The 22,799-nt window shown below is 46.7% G+C and overlaps 1 protein-coding gene across 4 annotated transcripts in view; it reads left to right on the top strand.

Moving 5' to 3' along the window:
* chd1l (chromodomain helicase DNA binding protein 1-like) overlaps positions 1-19,371 on the top strand; it is a 93,926-nt gene extending 74,555 nt beyond the window's left edge. For 3 of the 4 annotated variants that reach the window (XM_065009378.1, XM_065009379.1, XM_065009377.1), the window contains 2 exons: positions 15,534-16,029; positions 16,785-19,371. In XM_065009378.1, the coding sequence (XP_064865450.1) occupies positions 15,534-16,029; positions 16,785-16,907 (619 nt within the window). In that variant the 3' untranslated portion in view covers positions 16,908-19,371. Of the gene's footprint in view, positions 1-15,533; positions 16,030-16,784 lie in introns of those variants that run through there. The other variant, XM_065009380.1, reaches the window with a different exon arrangement.
* Positions 19,372-22,799: the final 3,428 nt, after the last annotated feature.

Here is a 22,799-nt window from a genome sequence, read left to right as displayed (position 1 = left end):
CAAACCCTACCACACGTCCATGTATCTTTTCTACTCCTTTACAAACCCTAACACACCTTAATGTATCCTTTCTACTCCTTTACAAACCCTAACACACCTTAATGTATCCTTTCTACTCCTTTACTAACCCTAACACACCTCCATGTATCCTTTCTACTCCTTTACTAACCCTAACACCCCTCCATGTATCCTTTCTACTCCTTTACTAACACACCTCCATGTATCCTTTCTACTCCTTTACAAACCCTAACAGACCTCCATGTATCCTTTCTACTCCTTTACAAACCCTAACACCCCCGTGTATCCTTTCTACTCCTTTACTAACCCTAACATCTCCTTTGGTAAACAGTTGTGTACTCTTTGTTTATTTAACCAAATAGCTTGCCGGCTAACATTAGCTGCCTAACTAAGTAGCATTGCTGTAACCAGCTAGCTGGCTAAATATGTCTTCAGCTAGTTAGCTATCCATGTTCTATGCTGTCAGACTGATATAAAAAAATGTAACTAGGCAAATCCGTTAAGAACAAATTGTTATTTATAATAACGGAAAAGGCAAACGTCCTCCTGCGGGGACGGGGGACTGGGATTAAAAATAAATACAATAAAAATATTGGACAAAACACTCATCACAACAAGAGAGACAGCACAACATGAAGAGAGACCTAAGATGACAACATAACATGGTAGCAGCACAACACTACATGAAGAGAGACCTAAGATGACAACATAACATGGTAGCAGCACAACATAACATGGCAGCTACATAACAACAACATGGTAGCAGCACAACATAACATGGTAGCAGCACAACATAACATGGTAGCAACATAACAACAACATGGTAGCAGCACAAAACATGGTAGCAACACAACATAACATGGTAGCAACACAACATAACATGGTAGCAGCACAAAAAATGGTAGCAACACAACATAACATGGTAGCAACACAACATAACATGGTAGCAGCACAACATAACATGGTAGCAGCACAACATAACATGGTAGCAGCACAACATAACATGGTAGCAGCACAACACAACATGGTAGCAACACAACATAACATGGTAGCAACACAACATAACATGGTAGCAGCACAAAACATGGTAGCAACACAACATAACATGGTAGCAACACAACATAACATGGTAGCAGCACAAAAAATGGTAGCAACACAAAAAATGGTAGCAACACAACATAACATGGTAGCAACACAACATAACATGGTAGCAGCAACAAAACATGGTAGCAGCACAAAAAATGGAAGCAACACAACATAACATGGTAGCAACACAACATAACAACAACATGGTAGCAGCACAACATAACATGGTAGCAGCACAACATAACATGGCAGCAACATAACAACAACATGGTAGCAACACAAAACATGGCACAAACATTATTGAGCACAGACAACAGCACAAAGGGCAAGAAGGTAGAGACAACAATACATCATGCAAATCACAACTGTCAGAGTGTCCATGATTGAGTCTTTGAATGAAGAGATGGAGATAAAACTGTCCAGTTTAAGTGTTAGTTGCAGCTTGTTCCAGTCGCTAGCTGCAGCGAACTGAAAAGACGAGCGACCCAGGGATGTGTGTGCTTTGGGGACCTTTAACAGAATGTGATTGGCAGAACGGGTGTTGTATGTGGAGGATGAGGGCTGCAGTAGATATCTCAGATAGGGGGGAGTGAGGCCTAAGAGGGTTTTATAAATAAGCATCAACCAGTGGGTCTTGCGACGGGTATAACAGAGATGACCAGTTTACAGAGGAGTATAGAGTGCAGTGATGTGTCCTATAGGAGCATTGGTGGCAAATATGATGGCCGAAAGGTAATGAACATCTAGCCGCTCGAGAGCACCCTTACCTGCCGATCTATACATTACGTCTCCGTAATCTAGCATGGGTAGGATGGTCATCTGAATCAGGGTTAGTTTGGCAGCTGGGGTGAAAGAGGAGCGATTACGATAGAGGAAACCAGGTCTAGATTTAACTTTAGCCTGCAGCTTTGATATGTGCTGAGAGAAGGACAGTGCACCGTCTAGCCATACTCCCAAGTTCTTGTATGACGTGACTAAATCAAGCTCTAAACCCTCAGAGGTAGTAATCACACCTGTGGGGAGAGGGGCATTCTTCTTACCAAACCACATGACCTTTGTTTTGGAGGTGTTCAGAACAAGGTTAAGGGCAGAGAAAGCTTGTTGGACACTAAGAAAGCTTTGTTGTAGAGTGTTTAACACAGAATCTGGTAGAGGGGCTGAGTATAAGACTGTATCATCTGCACATACAGTGGGGCAAAAAAGTATTTAGTTAGCCACCAATTGTGCAAGTTCTCCCACTTAAAAAGATGAGAGGCCTGTAATTTTCATCATAGGTACACTTCAACTGTGACAGTCAAAATGAGAAAAAAATCCAGAAAATCACATTGTAGGATTTTTAATGAATTTATTTGCAAATTATGGTGGAAAATAATTATTTGGTCACCTACAAACAAGCAAGAGTGGCCTAGCCAGTCTCCAGATCTCAACCCCATAGAAAATCTTTGAAGGGAGTTGAAAGTCCGTGTTGCCCAGCAACAGCCCCAAAACATCACTGTTCTAGAGGAGATCTGCATGGAGGAATGGGCCAAAATACCAGCAACAGTGTGTGAAAACCTTGTGAAGACTTACAGAAAACGTTTGACCTCTGTCATTGCCAACAAAGGGTATATAACAAAGTATTGAGATAAACTTTTGTTATTGACCAAATACTTATTTTCCACCATAATTTGCAAATAAATTCATTAAAAATCCTACAATGTGGGGCCTAGGATTGAGCCATTTGGGAAACTCCCTTGATGACAGGCAGTTGCTGAGACAGCAGATTTTCTGACTTTATACACTGCACTCTTCCAGAGAGGTAGTTAGCAAACCAGGCCAAAGACCCCTTAGAGACACCAATACTCCTTAGCCGGCCCACAAGAATGGAATGGTCTACCGTATCAAAAGCTTTGGCCAAGTCAATAACAATAGCAGCACAATATTGCTTCGAATCTAGGGCAATGGTGACATCATTGAGGACCTTTAAGGTTGCAGTGACACATCCATAGCCTGAGCGGAAACCAGATTGCATACTTTTATGCTCGCTTCGAGGCAAGCAACAAGCATGCATGAGAGCACCAGCTGTTCTGGATGACTGTGTGATAACGCTCTCGGTAGCCGATATGAACAAAACCTTTAAATAGGTCAACATTCACAAAGCCGCTGGGCCAGACGCATTACCAGGACGTGTACTCAGAGCATGCGCGGACCAACTCAAGTGTCTTCACTGACATTTTCAACCTCTCCCTGACCGAGTCTATAATACCTACATGTTTCAAGCAGACCACCATAGTCCCTGTGCCCGATGACGCGAAGGTGACCTGCCTAAATGATTACCGCCCCGTGGCACTCACATCGGTAGCCAAGACGTGCTTTGAAAGGCTGGTCATGACTCACATCAACAGCATCCTCCCGGACACCCTAGACCCACTCCAATTCACATACCGCCCCAACAGATCCACAGATGACACAATCTCAATCACACTACACCCTGCCCTTTCCCACCTGGACAAATGGAACACCTATTTGAGAATGCTGTTCATTGAATACAGCTCAGCGTTCAACACCATAGTGCCCACAAATCTCATCACTAAGCTAAGGACTCTAGGACTAAACACCTCCCTCTGCAACTGGATCCTGGACTTCCTGACAGGCCGCCCCCATGTGGTAAGGGTAGGTAACAAACACATCTGCCACGCTGATCCTTAACACTGGTGCCCCTCAAGGGTGTGTACTTAGTCCCCTCCTGTATTCACCCACGACTGCGTGGCCAAACATGACTCCAACATCATCATTAAGTTTGCTGACGACACAACAGTGGTAGGCCTGATCACCGACAACGATGAGACAGCATATAGGGAGGAGGTCAGAGATCTGGCAGTGTGGTGCCAGGACAATAACCTCTCCCTCAACGTCAGCATGACAAAGGAGCTGATCGTGGACTACAGGGAAAAGGAGGGCCGAACAGGCTCACATTAACATCGACGGGGTTGTAGTGGAGCGGGTTGAGAGTTTCAAGTTCCTTGGTGTCCACATCACCAACGAACTATCATGGTCCAAACATACCAAGACAGTTGTGAAAAAGGCACGACAAACCCCCCCAGGAGACTGAATAGATTTGGCATGGATCCGCAGATCGTCAAAAGGTTCTACAGATGCACCATCGAGAGCATCCTGACCGGTTGCATCACCGCCTGGTATGGCAACTGCTCGGCATCTGACCGTAAGGCGCTACAGAGGGTAGTGCGTACGGTTCAGTACATCACTGGACCAAGCTTCCTGCCATCCAGGACCTCTATACCAGGCGGTGTCAGAGGAAAGCCCATAAAATTGTCAAAGACTCAAGTCACCCAAATTATAGACTGTTTTCTCTGCTACTGCATGACAAGCGGTACCGGAGCGCCAAGTCTAGGACCATAAGGCTCCTCAACAGCTTCTACCCCCAAGCAATTAGACTGCTGAACAATTCATAAAAATCAACACCGGACAATTTACATTGACCCCCCCCCTCTTGCTACTCGCTGTTTGTTTGTTACCTATGCATAGTCACTTCGCCCCCACCTACATGTACAGATTACCTCAACTAGCCTGTACCCCCGCACACTGACTCGGTACCGGTGCCCCCTGTGTATAGCCTCTACATTGACTCTGTACCGTAACACCCTGTATATAGCCTCCACACTGACTGTACCGGTACCCCCTGTATATAGCCTCTACATTGACTCTGTACCGGTACCCCCTGTATATAGCCTCCACATTGACTCTGTACCGGTACTCCTTGTATATAGCCTCCACATTGACTCTGTACCGGTACCCCCTGTATATATATGTATTAATTTCCGGCGCCGACAGAGATGGCCGCCTCGCTTCGCGTTCCTAGGAAACTATGCATTTTTTTTTTTTTTTTTACGTGTTATTTCTTACATTGGTACCCCAGGTCATCTTAGGTTTCATTACATACAGTCGAGAAGAACTACTGAATATAAGAGCAGCGTCAACTCACCATCAGTACGACCAAGAATATGACTTTCCCGGAGCGGATCCTGTGTTCTGCCTTCCACCCAGGACAACAGAATGGATCCCAGCCTGCGACCCAAAACAACGACATCGTAAAAGAGGCAAACGAAGCGGTCTTCTGGTCAGGCTCCGGAGACGGGCACATCGCGCGCCACTCCCTAGCATACTACTCGCCAATGTCCAGTCTCTTGACAACAAGGTTGATGAAATCCGAGCAAGGGTAGCATTCCAGAGGGACATCAGAGACTGTAACGTTCTTTGCTTCACGGAAACATGGCTCACTGGAGTGACGCTATTGGAGTCGGTGCAGCCAGCTGGTTTCTCGACGCATCGCGCCGACAGAAACAAACATCTTTCTGGTAAGAAGAGGGGCGGGGGCGTATGCTTCATGGTTAACGAGACGTGGTGTGGTCACAACAACATACAGGAACTCAAGTCCTTCTGTTCACCTGATTTAGAATTCCTCACAATCAAATGTCGACCGCATTATCTACCAAGGGAATTCTCTTCGATTATAATCACAGCCGTATATATTCCCCCCCAAGCAGACACATCAATGGCTCTGAACGAACTTTGACTCTTTGCAAACTGGAATCCACATATCCTGAGGCTGCATTCATTGTAGCTGGGGATTTTAACAAGGCTAATCTGAAAACAAGACTCCCTAAATTGTATCAGCATATCGATTGCGCAACCAGGGCTGGTAAAACCTTGGATCATTGCTATTCTAACTTCCGCGATGCATATAAGGCCCTCCCCCGCTCTCCTTTCGGAAAAGCTGACCACGACTCCATTTTGTTGCTCCCTGCCTACAGACAAAAGCTAAAACAAGAAGCTCCCACGCTGAGGTCTGTTCAACGCTGGTCCGACCAATCTGATTCCACGCTCCAAGACTGCTTCCATCACGTGGACTGGGATATGTTTCGTATTGCGTCAGACAACAACATTGACGAATACGCTGATTCGGTGAGCGAGTTCATTAGAACGTGCGTTGAAGATGTCGTTCCCATAGCAATGATTAAAACATTCCCAAACCAGAAACCGTGGATTGATGGCAGCATTCGCGTGAAACTGAAAGCGCGAACCACTGCTTTTAATCAGGGCAAGGTGATCTTAAACATGACCGAATACAAACAGTGCAGCTATTCCCTCCAAAAGGCAATCAAACAAGCTAAGCATCATTAGTAGAATCGCAATTCAACGGCTCAGACACAAGAGGTATGTGGCAGGGTCTACAGTCAATCACGGATTACAAAAAGAAAACCAGCCCAGTCACGGACCAGGATGCCTTGCTCCCAGGCAGACTAAATAACTTTTTTGCCCACTTTGAGGACAATACAGTGCCACTGACACGGCCCGCAACCAAAACATGCGGACTCTCCTTCACTGCAGCCGAGGTGAGTAAAACATTTAAACGTGTTCCCCTCGCAAGGCTGCAGGCCCAGACGGCATCCCCAGCCGCGCCCTCAGAGCATGCGCAGACCAGCTGGCTGGTGTGTTTACATTTACATTTAAGTCATTTAGCAGACGCTCTTATCCAGAGCGACTTACAAATTGGTGCTTTCACCTTATGACATCCAGTGGAACAGCCACTTTACAATAGTGCATCTAAATCTTTTAAGGGGGGGGTGAGAAGGATTACTTTATCCTATCCTAGGTATTCCTTAAAGAGGTGGGGTTTCAGGTGTCTCCGGAAGGTGGTGATTGACTCCGCTGTCCTGGCGTCGTGAGGGAGTTTGTTCCACCATTGGGGGGCCAGAGCAGCGAACAGTTTTGACTGGGCTGAGCGGGAACTGTACTTCCTCAGTGGTAGGGAGGCGAGCAGGCCAGAGGTGGATGAACGCAGTGCCCTTGTTTGGGTGTAGGGCCTGATCAGAGCCTGGAGGTACTGAGGTGCCGTTCCCCTCACAGCTCCGTAGGCAAGCACCATGGTCTTGTAGCGGATGCGAGCTTCAACTGGAAGCCAGTGGAGAGAGCGGAGGAGCGGGGTGACGTGAGAGAACTTGGGAAGGTTGAACACCAGACGGGCTGCGGCGTTCTGGATGAGTTGTAGGGGTTTAATGGCACAGGCAGGGAGCCCAGCCAACAGCGAGTTGCAGTAATCCAGACGGGAGATGACAAGTGCCTGGATTAGGACCTGCGCCGCTTCCTGTGTGAGGCAGGGTCGTACTCTGCGGATGTTGTAGAGCATGAACCTACAGGAACGGGCCACCGCCTTGATGTTAGTTGAGAACGACAGGGTGTTGTCCAGGATCACGCCAAGGTTCTTAGCGCTCTGGGAGGAGGACACAGTGGAGTTGTCAACCGTGATGGCGAGATCATGGAACGGGCAGTCCTTCCCCGGGAGGAAGAGCAGCTCCGTCTTGCCGAGGTTCAGCTTGAGGTGGTGATCCGTCATCCACACTGATATGTCTGCCAGACAGAGATGCAGAGATGCGATTCGCCACCTTGTCATCAGAGGGGGAAAGGAGAAGATTAATTGTGTGTCGTCTGCATAGCAATGATAGGAGAGACCATGTGAGGTTATGACAGAGCCAAGTGACTTGGTGTATAGCGAGAATAGGAGAGGGCCTAGAACAGAGCCCTGGGGACACCAGTGGTGAGAGCGCGTGGTGAGGAGACAGATTCTCGCCACGCCACCTGGTAGGAGCGACCTGTCAGGTAGGACGCAATCCAAGCATGGGCCGCGCCGGGAGATGCCCAACTCGGAGAGGGTGGAGAGGAGGATCTGATGGTTCACAGTATCGAAGGCAGCCGATAGGTCTAGAAGGATGAGAGCAGAGGAGAGAGAGTTAGCTTTAGCAGTGCGGAGTGCCTCCGTGATACAGAGAAGAGCAGTCTCAGTTGAATGACTAGTCTTGAAACCTGACTGATTTGGATCAAGAAGGTCATTCTGAGAGAGATAGCGGGAGAGCTGGCCAAGGACGGCACGTTCAAGAGTTTTGGAGAGAAAAGAAAGAAGGGATACTGGTCTGTAGTTGTTGACATCGGAGGGATCTAGGTTTTTTCAGAAGGGGTGCAACTTGCTCTCTTGAAGACGGGAGGGACAGCCAGCGGTCAGGGATGAGTTGATGAGCGAGGTGAGGTAAGGGAGAAGGTCACCGGAAATGGTCTGGAGAAGAGAGGAGGGATAGGGTCAAGCGGGCAGGTTGTTGGGCGGCCGGCCGTCATAAGACGCGAGATGTCATCTGGAGAGAGAGGGGAGAAAGAGGTCAGAGCACAGGGTAGGGCAGTGTGAGCAGAACCAGCGGTGTCGTTTGACTTAGCAAACGAGGATCGGATGTCGTCGACCTTCTTTTCAAAATGGTTGACGAAGTCATCTGCAGAGAGGGAGGAGGGGGAGGGGGAGGAGGATTCAGGAGGGAGGAGAAGGTGGCAAAGAGCTTCCTAGGGTTAGAGGCAGATGCTTGGAATTTAGAGTGGTAGAAAGTGGCTTTAGCAGCAGAGACAGAGGAGGAAAATGTAGAGAGGAGGGAGTGAAAGGATGCCAGGTCCGCAGGGAGGCGAGTTTTCCTCCATTTCCGCTCGGCTGCCCGGAGCCCTGTTCTGTGAGCTCGCAATGAGTCGTCGAGCCACGGAGCGGGGAGGGGAGGACCGAGCCGGCCTGGAGGACAGGGGACATAGAGAGTCAAAGGATGCAGAAAGGGAGGAGAGGAGGGTTGAGGAGGCAGAATCAGGAGATAGGTTGGAGAAGGTTTGAGCAGAGGGAAGAGATGATAGGATGGAAGAGGAGAGAGTAGCGGGGGGAGAGAGAGCGAAGGTTGGGACGGCGCGATACCATCCGAGTAGGGGCAGTGTGGGAAGTGTTGGATGAGAGCGACAGGGAAAAGGATACAAGGTAGTGGTCGGAGACTTGGAGGGGAGTTGCAATGAGGTTAGTGGAAGAACAGCATCTAGTAAAGATGAGGTCGGCGTATTGCCTGCCTTGTGAGTAGGGGGAAGGTGAGAGGGTGAGGTCAAAAGAGGAGAGGAGTGGAAAGAAGGAGGCAGAGAGGAATGAGTCAAAGGTAGACGTGGGGAGGTTAAAGTCGCCCAGAACTGTGAGAGGTGAGCCGTCCTCAGGAAAGGAGCTTATCAAGGCATCAAGCTCATTGATGAACTCTCCGAGGGAACCTGGAGGGCGATAAATGATAAGGATGTTAAGCTTGAAAGGGCTGGTAACTGTGACAGCATGGAATTCAAAGGAGGCGATAGACAGATGGGTAAGGGGAGAAAGAGAGAATGACCACTTGGGAGAGATGAGGATCCCGGTGCCACCACCCCGCTGACCAGAAGCTCTCGCACACGTGGGCGGACGAAGAGAGAGCAGTAGGAGTAGCGGTGTTGTCTGTGGTGATCCATGTTTCCGTCAGTGCCAAGAAGTCGAGGGACTGGAGGGAGGCATAGGCTGAGATGAACTCTGCCTTGTTGGCCGCAGATCGGCAGTTCCAGAGGCTACCGGAGACCTGGAACTCCACGTGGGTCGTGCGCGCTGGGACCACCGGTGTGGACGCGGTGTGGAGCGTTTGTATGGTCTGTGCAGAGAGGAGAGAACAGGGATAGACAGACACATAGTTGACAGGCTAGAGAAGAGGCTACGCTAATGCAAAGGAGATTGGAATGACAAGTGGACTACACGTCTCGAATGTTCAGAAAGTTAAGCTTACGTAGCAAGAATCTAATTGACTAAAATGATTAAAATGATACAGTACTGCTGAGGTAGGCTAGCTGGCAGTGGCTGCGTTGTTGACTTTGTAGGCTAGCTGGCAGTGGCTGCGTTGTTGACACTACACTAATCAAGTCGTTCCGTTGAGTGTAAAGTTTCTACAATGCTGCTATTCGGGGGCTAGCTGGCTAGCTAGCAGTGTTGATTACGTTACGTTGCGTTAAAAGAACGACAATAGCTGGCTAGCTAACCTAGAAAATCGCTCTAGACTACACAATTATCTTTGAAACAAAGACGGCTATGTAGCTAGCTATGTAGCTAGCTATGTAGCTAGCTACGATCAAACAAATCACACCGTTGGGACTGTAATGAAATGAAAATGTGATACTACCTGTGGAGCGAAGCGGAATGCGACCGGAATGCGAAAGTTCTATTCAGTAGACGTTGTTTACGGACATATTCAATCAATCCCTATCCCAGTCTGCTGTTCCCACATGCTTCAAGAGGGCCACCATTGTTCCTTTTCCCAAGAAAGCTAAGGTAACTGAGCTAAACGACTACCGCCCCGTAGCACTCACTTCCGTCATCATGAAGTGCTTTGAGAGACTAGTCAAGGACCATATCACCTCCACCTTCAGACCCAGTCCAATTTGCTTACCGCCCAAATAGGTCTACAGACGATGCAATCTCAACCACACTGCACACTGCCCTAACCCATCTGGACAAGAGGAATACCTATGTGAGAATGCTGTTCATCGACTACAGCTCAGCATTTAACACCATAGTACCCTCCAAACTCGTCATCAAGCTCGAGACCCTGGGTCTCGACCCCTCTCTGTGCAACTGGGTACTGGACTTCCTGACGGGCCGCCCCCAGGTGGTGAGGGTAGGTAACAACATCTCCACCCCGCTGATCCTCAACACTGGGGCCCCACAAGGGTGCGTTCTGAGCCCTCTCCTGTACTCCCTGTTCACCTACGACTGTGTGGCCACGCACGCCTCCAACTCAATCATCAAGTTTGCGGACGACACAACAGTGGTAGGCTTGATTACCAACAACGACGAGACAGCCTACAGGGAGGAGGTGAGGGCCCTCGGAGTGTGGTGTCAGGAAAATAACCTCACACTCAACGTCAACAAAACTAAGGAGATGATTGTGGACTTCAGGAAACAGCAGAGGGAACACCCCCCTATCCACATCGATGGAACAGTAGTGGAGAGGGTAGTAAGTTTTAAGTTCCTCGGCGTACACATCACAGACAAACTGAATTGGTCCACCCACACAGACAGCATCGTGAAAAAGGCGCAGCAGCGCCTCTTCAACCTCAGGAGGCTGAAGAAATTTGGCTTGTCACCAAAAGCACTCACAAACTTCTACATGCACAATCGAGAGCATCCTGTCGGGCTGTATCACCGCCTGGTACGGCAACTGCTCCGCCCACAACCGTAAGGCTCTCCAGAGGGTAGTGAGGTCTGCACAACGCATCACCGGGGGCAAACTACCTGCCCTCCAGGACACCTACACCACCCGCTATCATCCAGAAGGCGAGGTCAGTACAGGTGCATCAAAGCTGGGACCGAGAGACTGAAAAACAGCTTCTATCTCAAGGCCATCAGACTGTTAAACAGCCACCACTAACATTGAGTGGCTGCTGCCAACACACTGACCCAACTCCAGCCACTTTAATAATGGGAATTGATGGGAAATGATGTAAAATATATCACTAGCCACTTTAAACAATGCTACTTAATATAATGTTTACATACCCTACATTATTTCTCTCATATGTATACGTATATACTGTACTCTATATCATCTACTGCATCTTTATGTAATACATGTATCACTAGCCACTTTAACTATGCCACTTTGTTTACATACTCATCTCATTGTATATACTGCACTCAATACCATCTACTGTATCTTGCCTATGCCGCTCTGTACCATCACTCATTCATATATCTTTATGTACATATTCTTATCCCCTGACACTTGTGTCTATAAGGTAGTAGTTTTGGAATTGTTAGCTAGATTACTTGTTGGTTATTACTGCATTGTCGGAACTAGAAGCACAAGCATTTCGCTACACTCGCATTAACATCTGCTAACCAGGTGTATGTGACAAATAAAATTTGATTTGATTTGATAGCCTCCACATTGACTCTGTTCCAGTACCCCCTGTATATAGCCTCCACATTGACTCTGTACCGGTACCCCCTGTATATAGCCTCCACATTGACTCTGTACCGGTACCCCCTGTATATAGCCTCCACATTGACTCTGTACCGGTACCCCCTGTATATAGCCTCCACATTGACTCTGTACCGGTACCCCCTGTATATAGCCTCCACATTGACTCTGTACCGGTACCCCCTGTATATAGTCTCCACATTGACTCTGTACCGCTACCCCCTGTATATAGCCTCCACATTGACTCGGTACCGGTACCCCCTGTATATAGCCTCCACATTGACTCGGTACCGGTACCCCCTGTATATAGTCTCCACATTGACTCGGTACCGGTACCCCCTGTATATAGCCTCCACATTGACTCTGTACCGGTACCCCCTGTATATAGTCTCCACATTGACTCTGTACCGGTACCCCCTGTATATAGCCTCCACATTGACTCTGTACCGGTACGCCCTGTATATAGCCTCCACATTGACTCTGTACCGGTACCCCCTGTATATAGCCTCCACATTGACTCGGTACCGGTACCCCCTGTATATAGCCTCCACATTGACTCTGTACCGGTACCCCCTGTATATAGCCTCCACATTGACTCTGTACCGGTGCCCCTGTATATAGCCCCGTTATTCTTATTGTGTTACTTTTTATTTTAGTCTACTTGATAAATATGTTATTCTTCTTGATCTGCACTGTTGGTTAAGGGCTTGTCAGTCAGCATTTCACAGTAAAGTCTACACTGTTGGTTAAGGGCTTGTCAGTCAGCATTTCACAGTAAAGTCTACACTGTTGGTTAAGGGCTTGTCAGTCAGCATTTCACAGTAAAGTCTACACTGTTGGTTAAGGGCTTGTCAGTCAGCATTTCACAGTAAAGTCTACACTGTTGGTTAAGGGCTTGTCAGTCAGCATGTCACAGTAAAGTCTACACTGTTGGTTAAGGGCTTGTCAGTCAGCATGTCACAGTAAAGGTCTACACTGTTGGTTAAGGGCTTGTCAGTCAGCATGTCACAGTAAGGTCTACACTGTTGGTTAAAGGCTTGTCAGTCAGCATTTCACAGTAAAGTCTACACTGTTGGTTAAGGGCTTGTCAGTCAGCATGTCACAGTAAAGTCTACACTGTTGGTTAAGGGCTTGTAAGTCAGCATTTCACAGTAAAGTCTACACTGTTGGTTAAGGGCTTGTCAGTCAGCATTTCACAGTAAAGTCTACACTGTTGGTTAAGGGCTTGTCAGTCAGCATGTCACAGTAAAGTCTACACTGTTGGTTAAGGGCTTGTCAGTCAGCATGTCACAGTAAGGTCTACACTGTTGGTTAAGGGCTTGTCAGTCAGCATGTCACAGTAAGGTCTACACTGTTGGTTAAAGGCTTGTCAGTCAGCATTTCACAGTAAAGTCTACACTGTTGGTTAAGGGCTTGTCAGTCAGCATGTCACAGTAAAGTCTACACTGTTGGTTAAGGGCTTGTAAGTCAGCATTTCACAGTAAAGTCTACACTGTTGGTTAAGGGCTTGTCAGTCAGCATTTCACAGTAAAGTCTACACTGTTGGTTAAGGGCTTGTCAGTCAGCATTTCACAGTAAAGTCTACACTGTTGGTTAAGGGCTTGTCAGTCAGCATTTCACAGTAAAGTCTACACTGTTGGTTAAGGGCTTGTCAGTCAGCATTTCACAGTAAAGTCTACACTGTTGGTTAAGGGCTTGTCAGTCAGCATTTCACAGTAAAGTCTACACTGTTGGTTAAGGGCTTGTCAGTCAGCATTTCACAGTAAAGTCTACACTGTTGGTTAAGGGCTTGTCAGTCAGCATTTCACAGTAAGGTCTACACTGTTGGTTAAGGGCTTGTCAGTCAGCATGTCACAGTAAAGTCTACACTGTTGGTTAAGGGCTTGTCAGTCAGCATGTCACAGTAAGGTCTACACTGTTGGTTAAGGGCTTGTCAGTCAGCATGTCACAGTAAGGTCTACACTGTTGGTTAAAGGCTTGTCAGTCAGCATTTCACAGTAAAGTCTACACTGTTGGTTAAGGGCTCGTCAGTCAGCATGTCACAGTAAGGTCTACACTGTTGGTTAAGGGCTTGTCAGTCAGCATGTCACAGTAAAGTCTACACTGTTGGTTAAGGGCTTGTCAGTCAGCATTTCACAGTAAAGTCTACACTGTTGGTTAAAGGCTTGTCAGTCAGCATTTCACAGTAAAGTCTACACTGTTGGTTAAGGGCTTGTAAGTCAGCATGTCACAGTAAAGTCTACACTGTTGGTTAAGGGCTTGTAAGTCAGCATGTCACAGTAAAGTCTACACTGTTGGTTAAGGGCTTGTAAGTCAGCATTTCACAGTAAAGTCTACACTGTTGGTTAAGGGCTTGTCAGTCAGCATTTCACAGTAAAGTCTACACTGTTGGTTAAAGGCTTGTCAGTCAGCATTTCACAGTAAAGTCTACACTGTTGGTTAAGGGCTTGTCAGTCAGCATTTCACAGTAAGGTCTACACTGTTGGTTAAGGGCTTGTCAGTCAGCATTTCACAGTAAAGTCTACACTGTTGGTTAAGGGCTTGTAAGTCAGCATTTCACAGTAAAGTCTATACTGTTGGTTAAGGGCTTGTCAGTCAGCATTTCACAGTAAAGTCTACACTGTTGGTTAAGGGCTTGTCAGTCAGCATTTCACAGTAAAGTCTACACTGTTGGTTAAGGGCTTGTCAGTCAGCATTTCACAGTAAAGTCTACACTGTTGGTTAAAGGCTTGTCAGTCAGCATTTCACAGTAAAGTCTACACTGTTGGTTAAAGGCTTGTCAGTCAGCATTTCACAGTAAAGTCTACACTGTTGGTTAAGGGCTTGTAAGTCAGCATTTCACAGTAAAGTCTACACTGTTGGTTAAGGGCTTGTAAGTCAGCATTTCACAGTAAAGTCTACACTGTTGGTTAAGGGCTTGTAAGTCAGCATTTCACAGTAAAGTCTACACTGTTGGTTAAGGGCTTGTAAGTCAGCATTTCACAGTAAGGTCTACACTGTTGGTTAAGGGCTTGTAAGTCAGCATTTCACAGTAAGGTCTACACTGTTGGTTAAGGGCTTGTAAGTCAGCATTTCACAGTAAAGTCTACACTGTTGGTTAAGGGCTTGTCAGTCAGCATTTCACAGTAAAGTCTACACTGTTGGTTAAGGGCTTGTAAGTCAGCATTTCACAGTAAAGTCTACACTGTTGGTTAAGGGCTTGTAAGTCAGCATTTCACAGTAAAGTCTACACTGTTGGTTAAGGGCTTGTCAGTCAGCATTTCACAGTAAAGTCTACACTTGTTGTATTCCGTGTGGTAAATAAAGCTTGATTTGATACCAGAGAGAATACTATAGACATCAATAAAGCTTGATTTGATACCAGAGAGAATACTATAGACATCAATAAAGCCAGTCAGTTGGTTATTGGCACGTTTTTACAACACTTTTGATAAACTGGGCGCTCTAAAAGAACAGGGTTCCCGTTTGGGAAGCAGACAAATGGCCTTTTCTCTGCGTTGCATTTGTTGAAGGGATCGAGTGCTAAATGTGTTTGTCTTAACTGTGAAGGCTTTGTTTTGTCCAGGATGTTTAGTCCTTAACTGGCCTGTCTGTCAGATACTACTACAGCAGGTCTGTCTCTACCTCTGCTTTAGGTACATCCACAACACCCTCCACAGCATCAGCCTCAACCTCCAAGGCCTCAGCCTCTAGCTCCAAGACCTCAGCAGCATCCCCCTCCCCATCCTCCGTCTCCCCCTCCCCAACCTCCGTCTCGGTCTCCCCCTCTCCTCCACACTCCCCCCCAGTGCCACAGTATCCTGGCACTGACTCAGACAGGGAGAGTGAGGAAGGAGAGACAGCCAATCAGAGCTCAGACAGAGGGAGTGAGGAAAGAGAGACAGCCAATCAGAGCAGCAGGACCCCCAGCCCCTCTGGACCTGCTCTGCCTGACTTCATGAGAGGAGTTCATGTGTTCTTCTACAACCTGACAGCCTCAGACAGGAAGAGACTGGCCCGCTACCTCATCACATATGAAGGAGATGAGGAGGAGATCATGAGTTCAGAGGTCACACACATTGTAACAGAGTTGGAGAGTCCTGTCCAATCACAGGTGACCTCAACAGTCAGTCTTACATTTACAATTTCAAGGATTGTTATAACATGGTTATAACATGAAAAGCATTGATGTACAGTGACATATATTTCTGATGTTGCTATGGTCTGATGATGCTAGTCTTGTGATGTTGCTATGGTCTGATGATGCTAGTCTTGTGATGTTGCTATGGTCTGATGATGCTAGTCTTGTGATGTTGCTATGGTCTGATGATGCTAGTCTTCTGATGATGCTATGGTCTGATGTTGCTATGGTCTGATGATGCTAGTCTTCTGATGATGCTATGGTCTGATGTTGCTATGGTCTGATGATGCTAGTCTTGTGATGATGCTATGGTCTGATGTTGCTATGGTCTGATGATGCTAGTCTTGTGATGTTGCTATGGTCTGATGATGCTAGTCTTGTGATGATGCTAGTCTTGTGATGATGCTAGTCTTGTGATGATGCTAGTCTTCTGATGATGCTAGTCTTCTGATGATGCTAGTCTTCTGATGATGCTAGTCTTGTGATGATGCTAGTCTTGTGATGTTGCTATGGTCTGATGATGCTAGTCTTGTGATGTTGCTATGGTCTGATGATGCTAGTCTTGTGATGATGCTAGTCTTGTGATGATGCTAGTCTTGTGATGTTGCTATGGTCTGATGATGCTAGTCTTGTGATGTTGCTATGGTCTGAAGATGCTAGTCTTGTGATGTTGCTATGGTCTGATGATGCTAGTCTTCTGATGTTGCTATGATTTTCTGTGTCACCAGGAGCTCCAGGAGCTGATTGGTCAGCACCCTCATGCACTTCCTGTTCAGAAGACCTGGCTGGAGGCCTGCTTCTCTAGACAGAGACAAGTCAACACCACCAAGTTCCTGCACTGCTTTAAATGATGTATCTCTTCAGTACTATAACACGCAGGTGATGTGAGCCTGCAGGAGCCACGGATCAATTCCTTTTGCAGCACTCCCTTTCTCCCGCTACAATACTACTTAACTGATTACACTGAAGTAGAGAACATTCCTTTACTCTGCTTTTTATTTGTATACATGTTCATCAATTATTTTAATTTGAAATGTATTTTGGTAGTTACAGTGTTGGGCCAGTAACTGAAAGGTTGCTGGATCGAATCCCAGAGCTGACAAGGTAAAACATCTGTCATTCTGCCCCTTAGCAAGGCAGTTAACCCACTGTTCCCCAAGCGCTGAAGACATGGGTGTCGATTAAGGAAGCCTCCCACCTCTCTGATTGAGGGGTTGGGTTAAATGTGGAAGACACATTTCAGTTGAATGCATTCAGTTGTACAACTGACTAGGTATCTCCCTTTCCTTATTAGGTGTTCTCTATATCAGTGGTTCCCAACGTTTTTCAGATACTGTCCCTGAGGTACCCCTATGGCTGGGAACCAATGCTGTATATCTGACCAGGTACCACTCTAAAGTGATATGTTATGGAACAGAGAGGTGGGGCTTATAGAAAAGGGGCGTGGCATGATGCTCCAGCTGTAGAGGTCAATGAGGTATAAAAGAACTGGGAGCTGCTTCCAAGATGGACATCTGTTGTTTTTAATGTAATCTGCTCATGTTGGCATATGCTGTTTTGTGGTCACTCCCATCTGCTTGACAGAGCCGGTAACGCCTGATCACTAGCGCTGTGTGCACTGGGCGCTAGCAGCAATGACGTCATCCAGAAGCATTGCTGCTAGCGCTGTGTGCACTGGGCGCTAGCAGCAATGACGTCATCCAGAAGCATTGCTGCTAGCGCTGTGTGCACTGGGCGCTAGCAGCAATGACGTCATCCAGAAGCATTGCTGCTAGCGCTGTGTGCACTGGGCGCTAGCAGCAATGACGTCATCCAGAAGCATTGCTGCTAGCGCTGTGTGCACTGGGCGCTAGCAGCAATGACGTCATCCAGAAGCATTGCTGCTAGCGCTGTGTGCACTGGGCGCTAGCAGCAGCAATGACGTCATCCAGAAGCATTGCTGCTAGCGCTGTGTGCACTGGGCGCCAGCAGCAATGACGTCATCCAGAAGCATTGCTGCTAGCGCTGTGTGCACTGGGCGCTAGCAGCAATGACGTCATCCAGAAGCATTGCTGCTAGCGCTGTGTGCACTGGGCGCTAGCAGCAATGACGTCATCCAGAAGCATTGCTGCTAGCGCTGTGTGCACTGGGCGCTAGCAGCAATGACGTCACCCAGAAGCATTGCTGCTAGCGCTGTGTGCACTGGCGCTAGCAGCAATGACGTCATCCAGAAGCATTGCAGACATTGAATGATTAAATGTTCAGCTGTCAGTGATGGGAAACTATTTGTTCTCAGACAATTATTAGAAAAAAAGCACTGGATATTTTTGGCACAAAGGTGATAACGAGTGTCTTTTTGGGATTTTTTAAATTGGACTTCTATGGGGATTGTCCTGTTGTGCTTTGCTCAGCTTGGTAGCAACACAACATGGCAGGAGCAAAAACGCAATGTGACCAACAGGCACAACCACAGCGGTCCTTGCTATGCTATCTGGAATCCTTGGGACGTCCACAACCTAACTCTTTTACATTTCAGATTACTGGGGTAACGTTATTTGGGACAGCCCAAGGATCCCAGATAGCATAGAAAGGTCTGCTGTGGTTGTGCCTGTTGGTCACATTGCGTATATATGTGTGATGTGTTGTTATTGTTATTTTGATGCCCAATAATGTTTGTACCCTGTTTTGTGCTGCTGCCATGCTATGTTGAAGTTTACATCCACCTTAGCCAAATACATGCACCAAAGTACGTTCATCTCTAGGGGACAGAACGCGTCTCCTTCCTGAGCGGATTCACAGTGTTTGTACAGATGAACGAGGTACCTTCAGGCGTTTGGAAATTACTCCCAAGGATGAACCAGACTTGTGGAGGTCAAAAAATAAAATTCTGACATCTTGGCCGATTTCTTTTGATTTTCCCATTATGACAAGCAAAGAGGCACGGCGATAGATGGTAGGCCTTGAAATACATCCACAGTTACACCTCCAATTGACTCATGATGTCAATTAGCCTATCATAAGCTTCTGAAGCCTTGACAATTTGCCAAGCTGTTTAAAGGCACAGTCAAATTAGTGTATGTAAACTTCTGACCCACTGGAATTGTGATACAGTGAATTATATAAATGAAATAATCTGTCTGTAAACAATTGTTGGAAAAATTACTTCTGTCATGCACAAAGTAGATGTCCTAACAGACAACACTAGTTTGTTAACAAGACATTTGTGGAGTGGTTGAAAAACGAGTTCTAATAGCTCTACAAAGTGTAACTTCAACTGTCTAAGTGTTGAACATTCAAATATTTTCAGAAAATAAAGCTCAAGCACCAAGGAGAAAAGACAGCATTTGCGTGTTACATAAATTGCATAGTTTATTTACACACAAAAAAAAAAAAACACTGCAATTTGACATACCAGGTATCAAGCAGAAATGGACTTGATTTGTGCCCATCAATATTATAAACTTACAGTATCATATTTATGCTCGTATACATTGTTAACTAATAGCAAAGAAAAGTTTTGGAATTGGCCTAATCAAGACCATTTTAAATCTGTGTGACATGATCCCCTTCGGATGGATGCTTTCAGAATGTCAGTGTACTAGCTAGTACACAGTGCAGGTTTTAAGCCTATGTGACAATTTATCCCTGGTAGATTTAAACCAGCATAATTATGCGGTTCTGGTGAGAACTGGCAAAATGTTTCACAGACTCGTCCATGTTGAAGGAGCGTGCCCTCATTGACTCAACACTGAGAATTCTGAGCTGACTTAACCGGTCATCGACCATTGTTGTCCTAAGGTGGTTTTAATCCATTTTAAAGCTGAGAAGCTTCTCTCGCAAGAAGCACTGCTGACTGGTGTAACAGAAAGAGGAAGACCTCTTTATAAGGTTCTAGAAACACAACAAAGTCAAGGAGAGTAGATGGTCAAGCACCTGATTAAAGACAGCTCTTTGGAAGCTCTCACCATCACATTAGGCCAGAAAAACAGTGACCAAAGTGCTCATCAATGATTTGTGGAATCACAAGCTTGTCTTTTACACACTGTTTGTACACTTATTTTGCAGTGCTCTGCAATCTCTTTCCATAGTTCTCCATAGTAACCCTACCTTCTGTAGTCCTGTAATGGGTCTGTAAGGGCACCTACTAGACCCACAGCACCTACTAGATCTACAGACCTTGCTAGGTCAAGAGGGCTTGGTTGGAGCGTGTCAGAAAGACCTATGGCATCACCAAGCACTTTCCAAAAGAAAGAAGACCCCTGAGAAAGACGGCCCCTTGCCTGCACTGATCTATCACCACTATGTTCAAGTGTGGTATCCTGTAGCACTCTCAGAACTGCAGGAAGCCTGTCCCTCAGATTACAGCATGCCATGTATCTGCATGCCCCCTCCCAGTTGGGAGGGGCTTGATGACATCTCCTGGCAGCTCTGGCTCACTGTCTTGCTCAGAGCCAGAGGTCTCTGTGTCATCCCTCGATGCAGTTGGGAGGGGCTTGATGATATCTACTAGCAGCTCTGGCTCACTGACTAGCTCAGAGCCAGAGGTCTCTGTGTCATCCCTCGATGCAGTTGGGAGGGGCTTGATGATATCTACTAGCAGCTCTGGCTCACTGACTAGCTCAGAGCCAGAGGTCTCTGTGTCATCCTTCGATGCAGTTGGGAGGGGCTTGATGATATCTACTAGCAGCTCTGGCTCACTGACTAGCTCAGAGCCAGAGGTCTCTGTGTCATCCCTCGATGCAGTTGGGAGGGGCTTGATGATATCTACTAGCAGCTCTGGCTCACTGACTAGCTCAGAGCCAGAGGTCTCTGTGTCATCCCTCGATGCAGTTGGGAGGGGCTTGATGATATCTACTAGCAGCTCTGGCTCACTGACTAGCTCAGAGCCAGAGGTCTCTGTGTCATCCCTCGATGCAGTTGGGAGGGGCTTGATGATATCTACTAGCAGCTCTGGCTCACTGACTAGCTCAGAGCCAGAGGTCTCTGTGTCATCCCTCGATGCAGTTGGGAGGGGCTTGATGATATCTACTAGCAGCTCTGGCTCACTGACTAGCTCAGAGCCAGAGGTCTCTGTGTCATCCCTCGATGCAGTTGGGAGGGGCTTGATGATATCTACTAGCAGCTCTGGCTCACTGACTAGCTCAGAGCCAGAGGTCTCTGTGTCATCCCTCGATGCAGTTGGGAGGGGCTTGATGATATCTACTAGCAGCTCTGGCTCACTGACTAGCTCAGAGCCAGAGGTCTCTGTGTCATCCCTCGATGCAGTTGGGAGGGGCTTGATGATATCTACTAGCAGCTCTGGCTCACTGACTAGCTCAGAGCCAGAGGTCTCTGTGTCATCCCTCGATGCAGTTGGGAGGGGCTTGATGATATCTACTAGCAGCTCTGGCTCACTGACTAGCTCAGAGCCAGAGGTCTCTGTGTCATCCCTCGATGCAGTTGGGAGGGGCTTGATGATATCTACTAGCAGCTCTGGCTCACTGACTAGCTCAGAGCCAGAGGTCTCTGTGTCATCCCTCGATGCATCCATTACATTAAAATAACACAAGAACCATTAGTGTAGAATCACAATAAAAATGTCACAGCCATCAAAACATGAATCAACAACCAACATTTTAAAGTGAGGCTTAATCTGACAAAATATTCTATTACAAACTGAAGCTAAACTTAAATTCTGAACTGGTCATGTGACTGACTGCCTGGTAGCCGCTCTGACCTGGTGGTGGTAGACTGGGACCTTGTGAAGTCTGACCACACTGACTAACCTCAGGTAGGGAGCCGCTCTGACCTGGTGGTGGTAGAATGGGACCTTGTGAAGCCTGACCACACTGACTAGCCTCAGGTAGGGAGCCGCTCTGTGGTCTGGTGGTAGTAGACTGGGACCTTGTGATGTCTGACCACACTGACTAGCCTCAGGTAGGGAGCCGCTCTGGGGTCCGGTGGTGATGCAAGGGCTGGGGTCTGTTTGTGCTTCTTTAAAAAGAAGTCCGATATCTCTCCCTTTCTTTTCATCTTTTCATGTTTAATTGACCCTATGCAAAAATTAGACGGTCTATGGTTACATCTAAGCATCCAATTACCCACATTTTAGTCCAATTATCATGACTGTACCTTAAAATCAACTACCAGTCTAAGTTACTATTAGATAATGACTAGCCCTACTCTGCAGTAAGTTACTATTAGATAATGACTAGCCCTACTCTGCAGTAAGTTACTATTAGATAATGACTAGCCCTACTCTGCAGTAAGTTACTATTAGATAATGACTAGCCCTACTCTGCAGTAAGTTACTATTAGATAATGACTAGCCCTACTCTGCAGTAAGTTGCTATTAGATAATGACTAGCCCTACTCTGCAGTAAGTTACTATTAGATAATGACTAGCCCTACTCAGCAGTAAGTTACTATTAGATAATGACTAGCCCTACTCAGCAGTAAGTTACTATTAGATAATGGCTAGCCCTACTCAGCAGTAAGTAACTCAGCTAGCTATAATTTCTTACACCTTGATGATAGCAAACGGGCTGTCTGCAAACTGTGGTAATCGTTTGAGTAACATATTGATATAACAATAGTTTGTTTTGAGTTCAAGTACGAAAATCTTAGTTAATGGATTTCAAATGGCTGAATGTTAACTTGCTGAACACTGACAGCTGTAGCCTACTAGTTACCCCACATTAGCGCAACATTCACATACTGTAATTTACGACACTGCACTGTATATGCGTGTATTACTAGTACAGATGTAAACAATGTTCGGCTAA

Source organism: Oncorhynchus nerka, linkage group LG24 (assembly GCF_034236695.1).
Source record: "Oncorhynchus nerka isolate Pitt River linkage group LG24, Oner_Uvic_2.0, whole genome shotgun sequence".
Classification (NCBI taxonomy): Eukaryota; Metazoa; Chordata; class Actinopteri; order Salmoniformes; family Salmonidae; genus Oncorhynchus; species Oncorhynchus nerka.
Note: the sequence above shows the minus strand (reverse complement) of the source record. Positions and strands in the feature narration are given on the sequence as shown.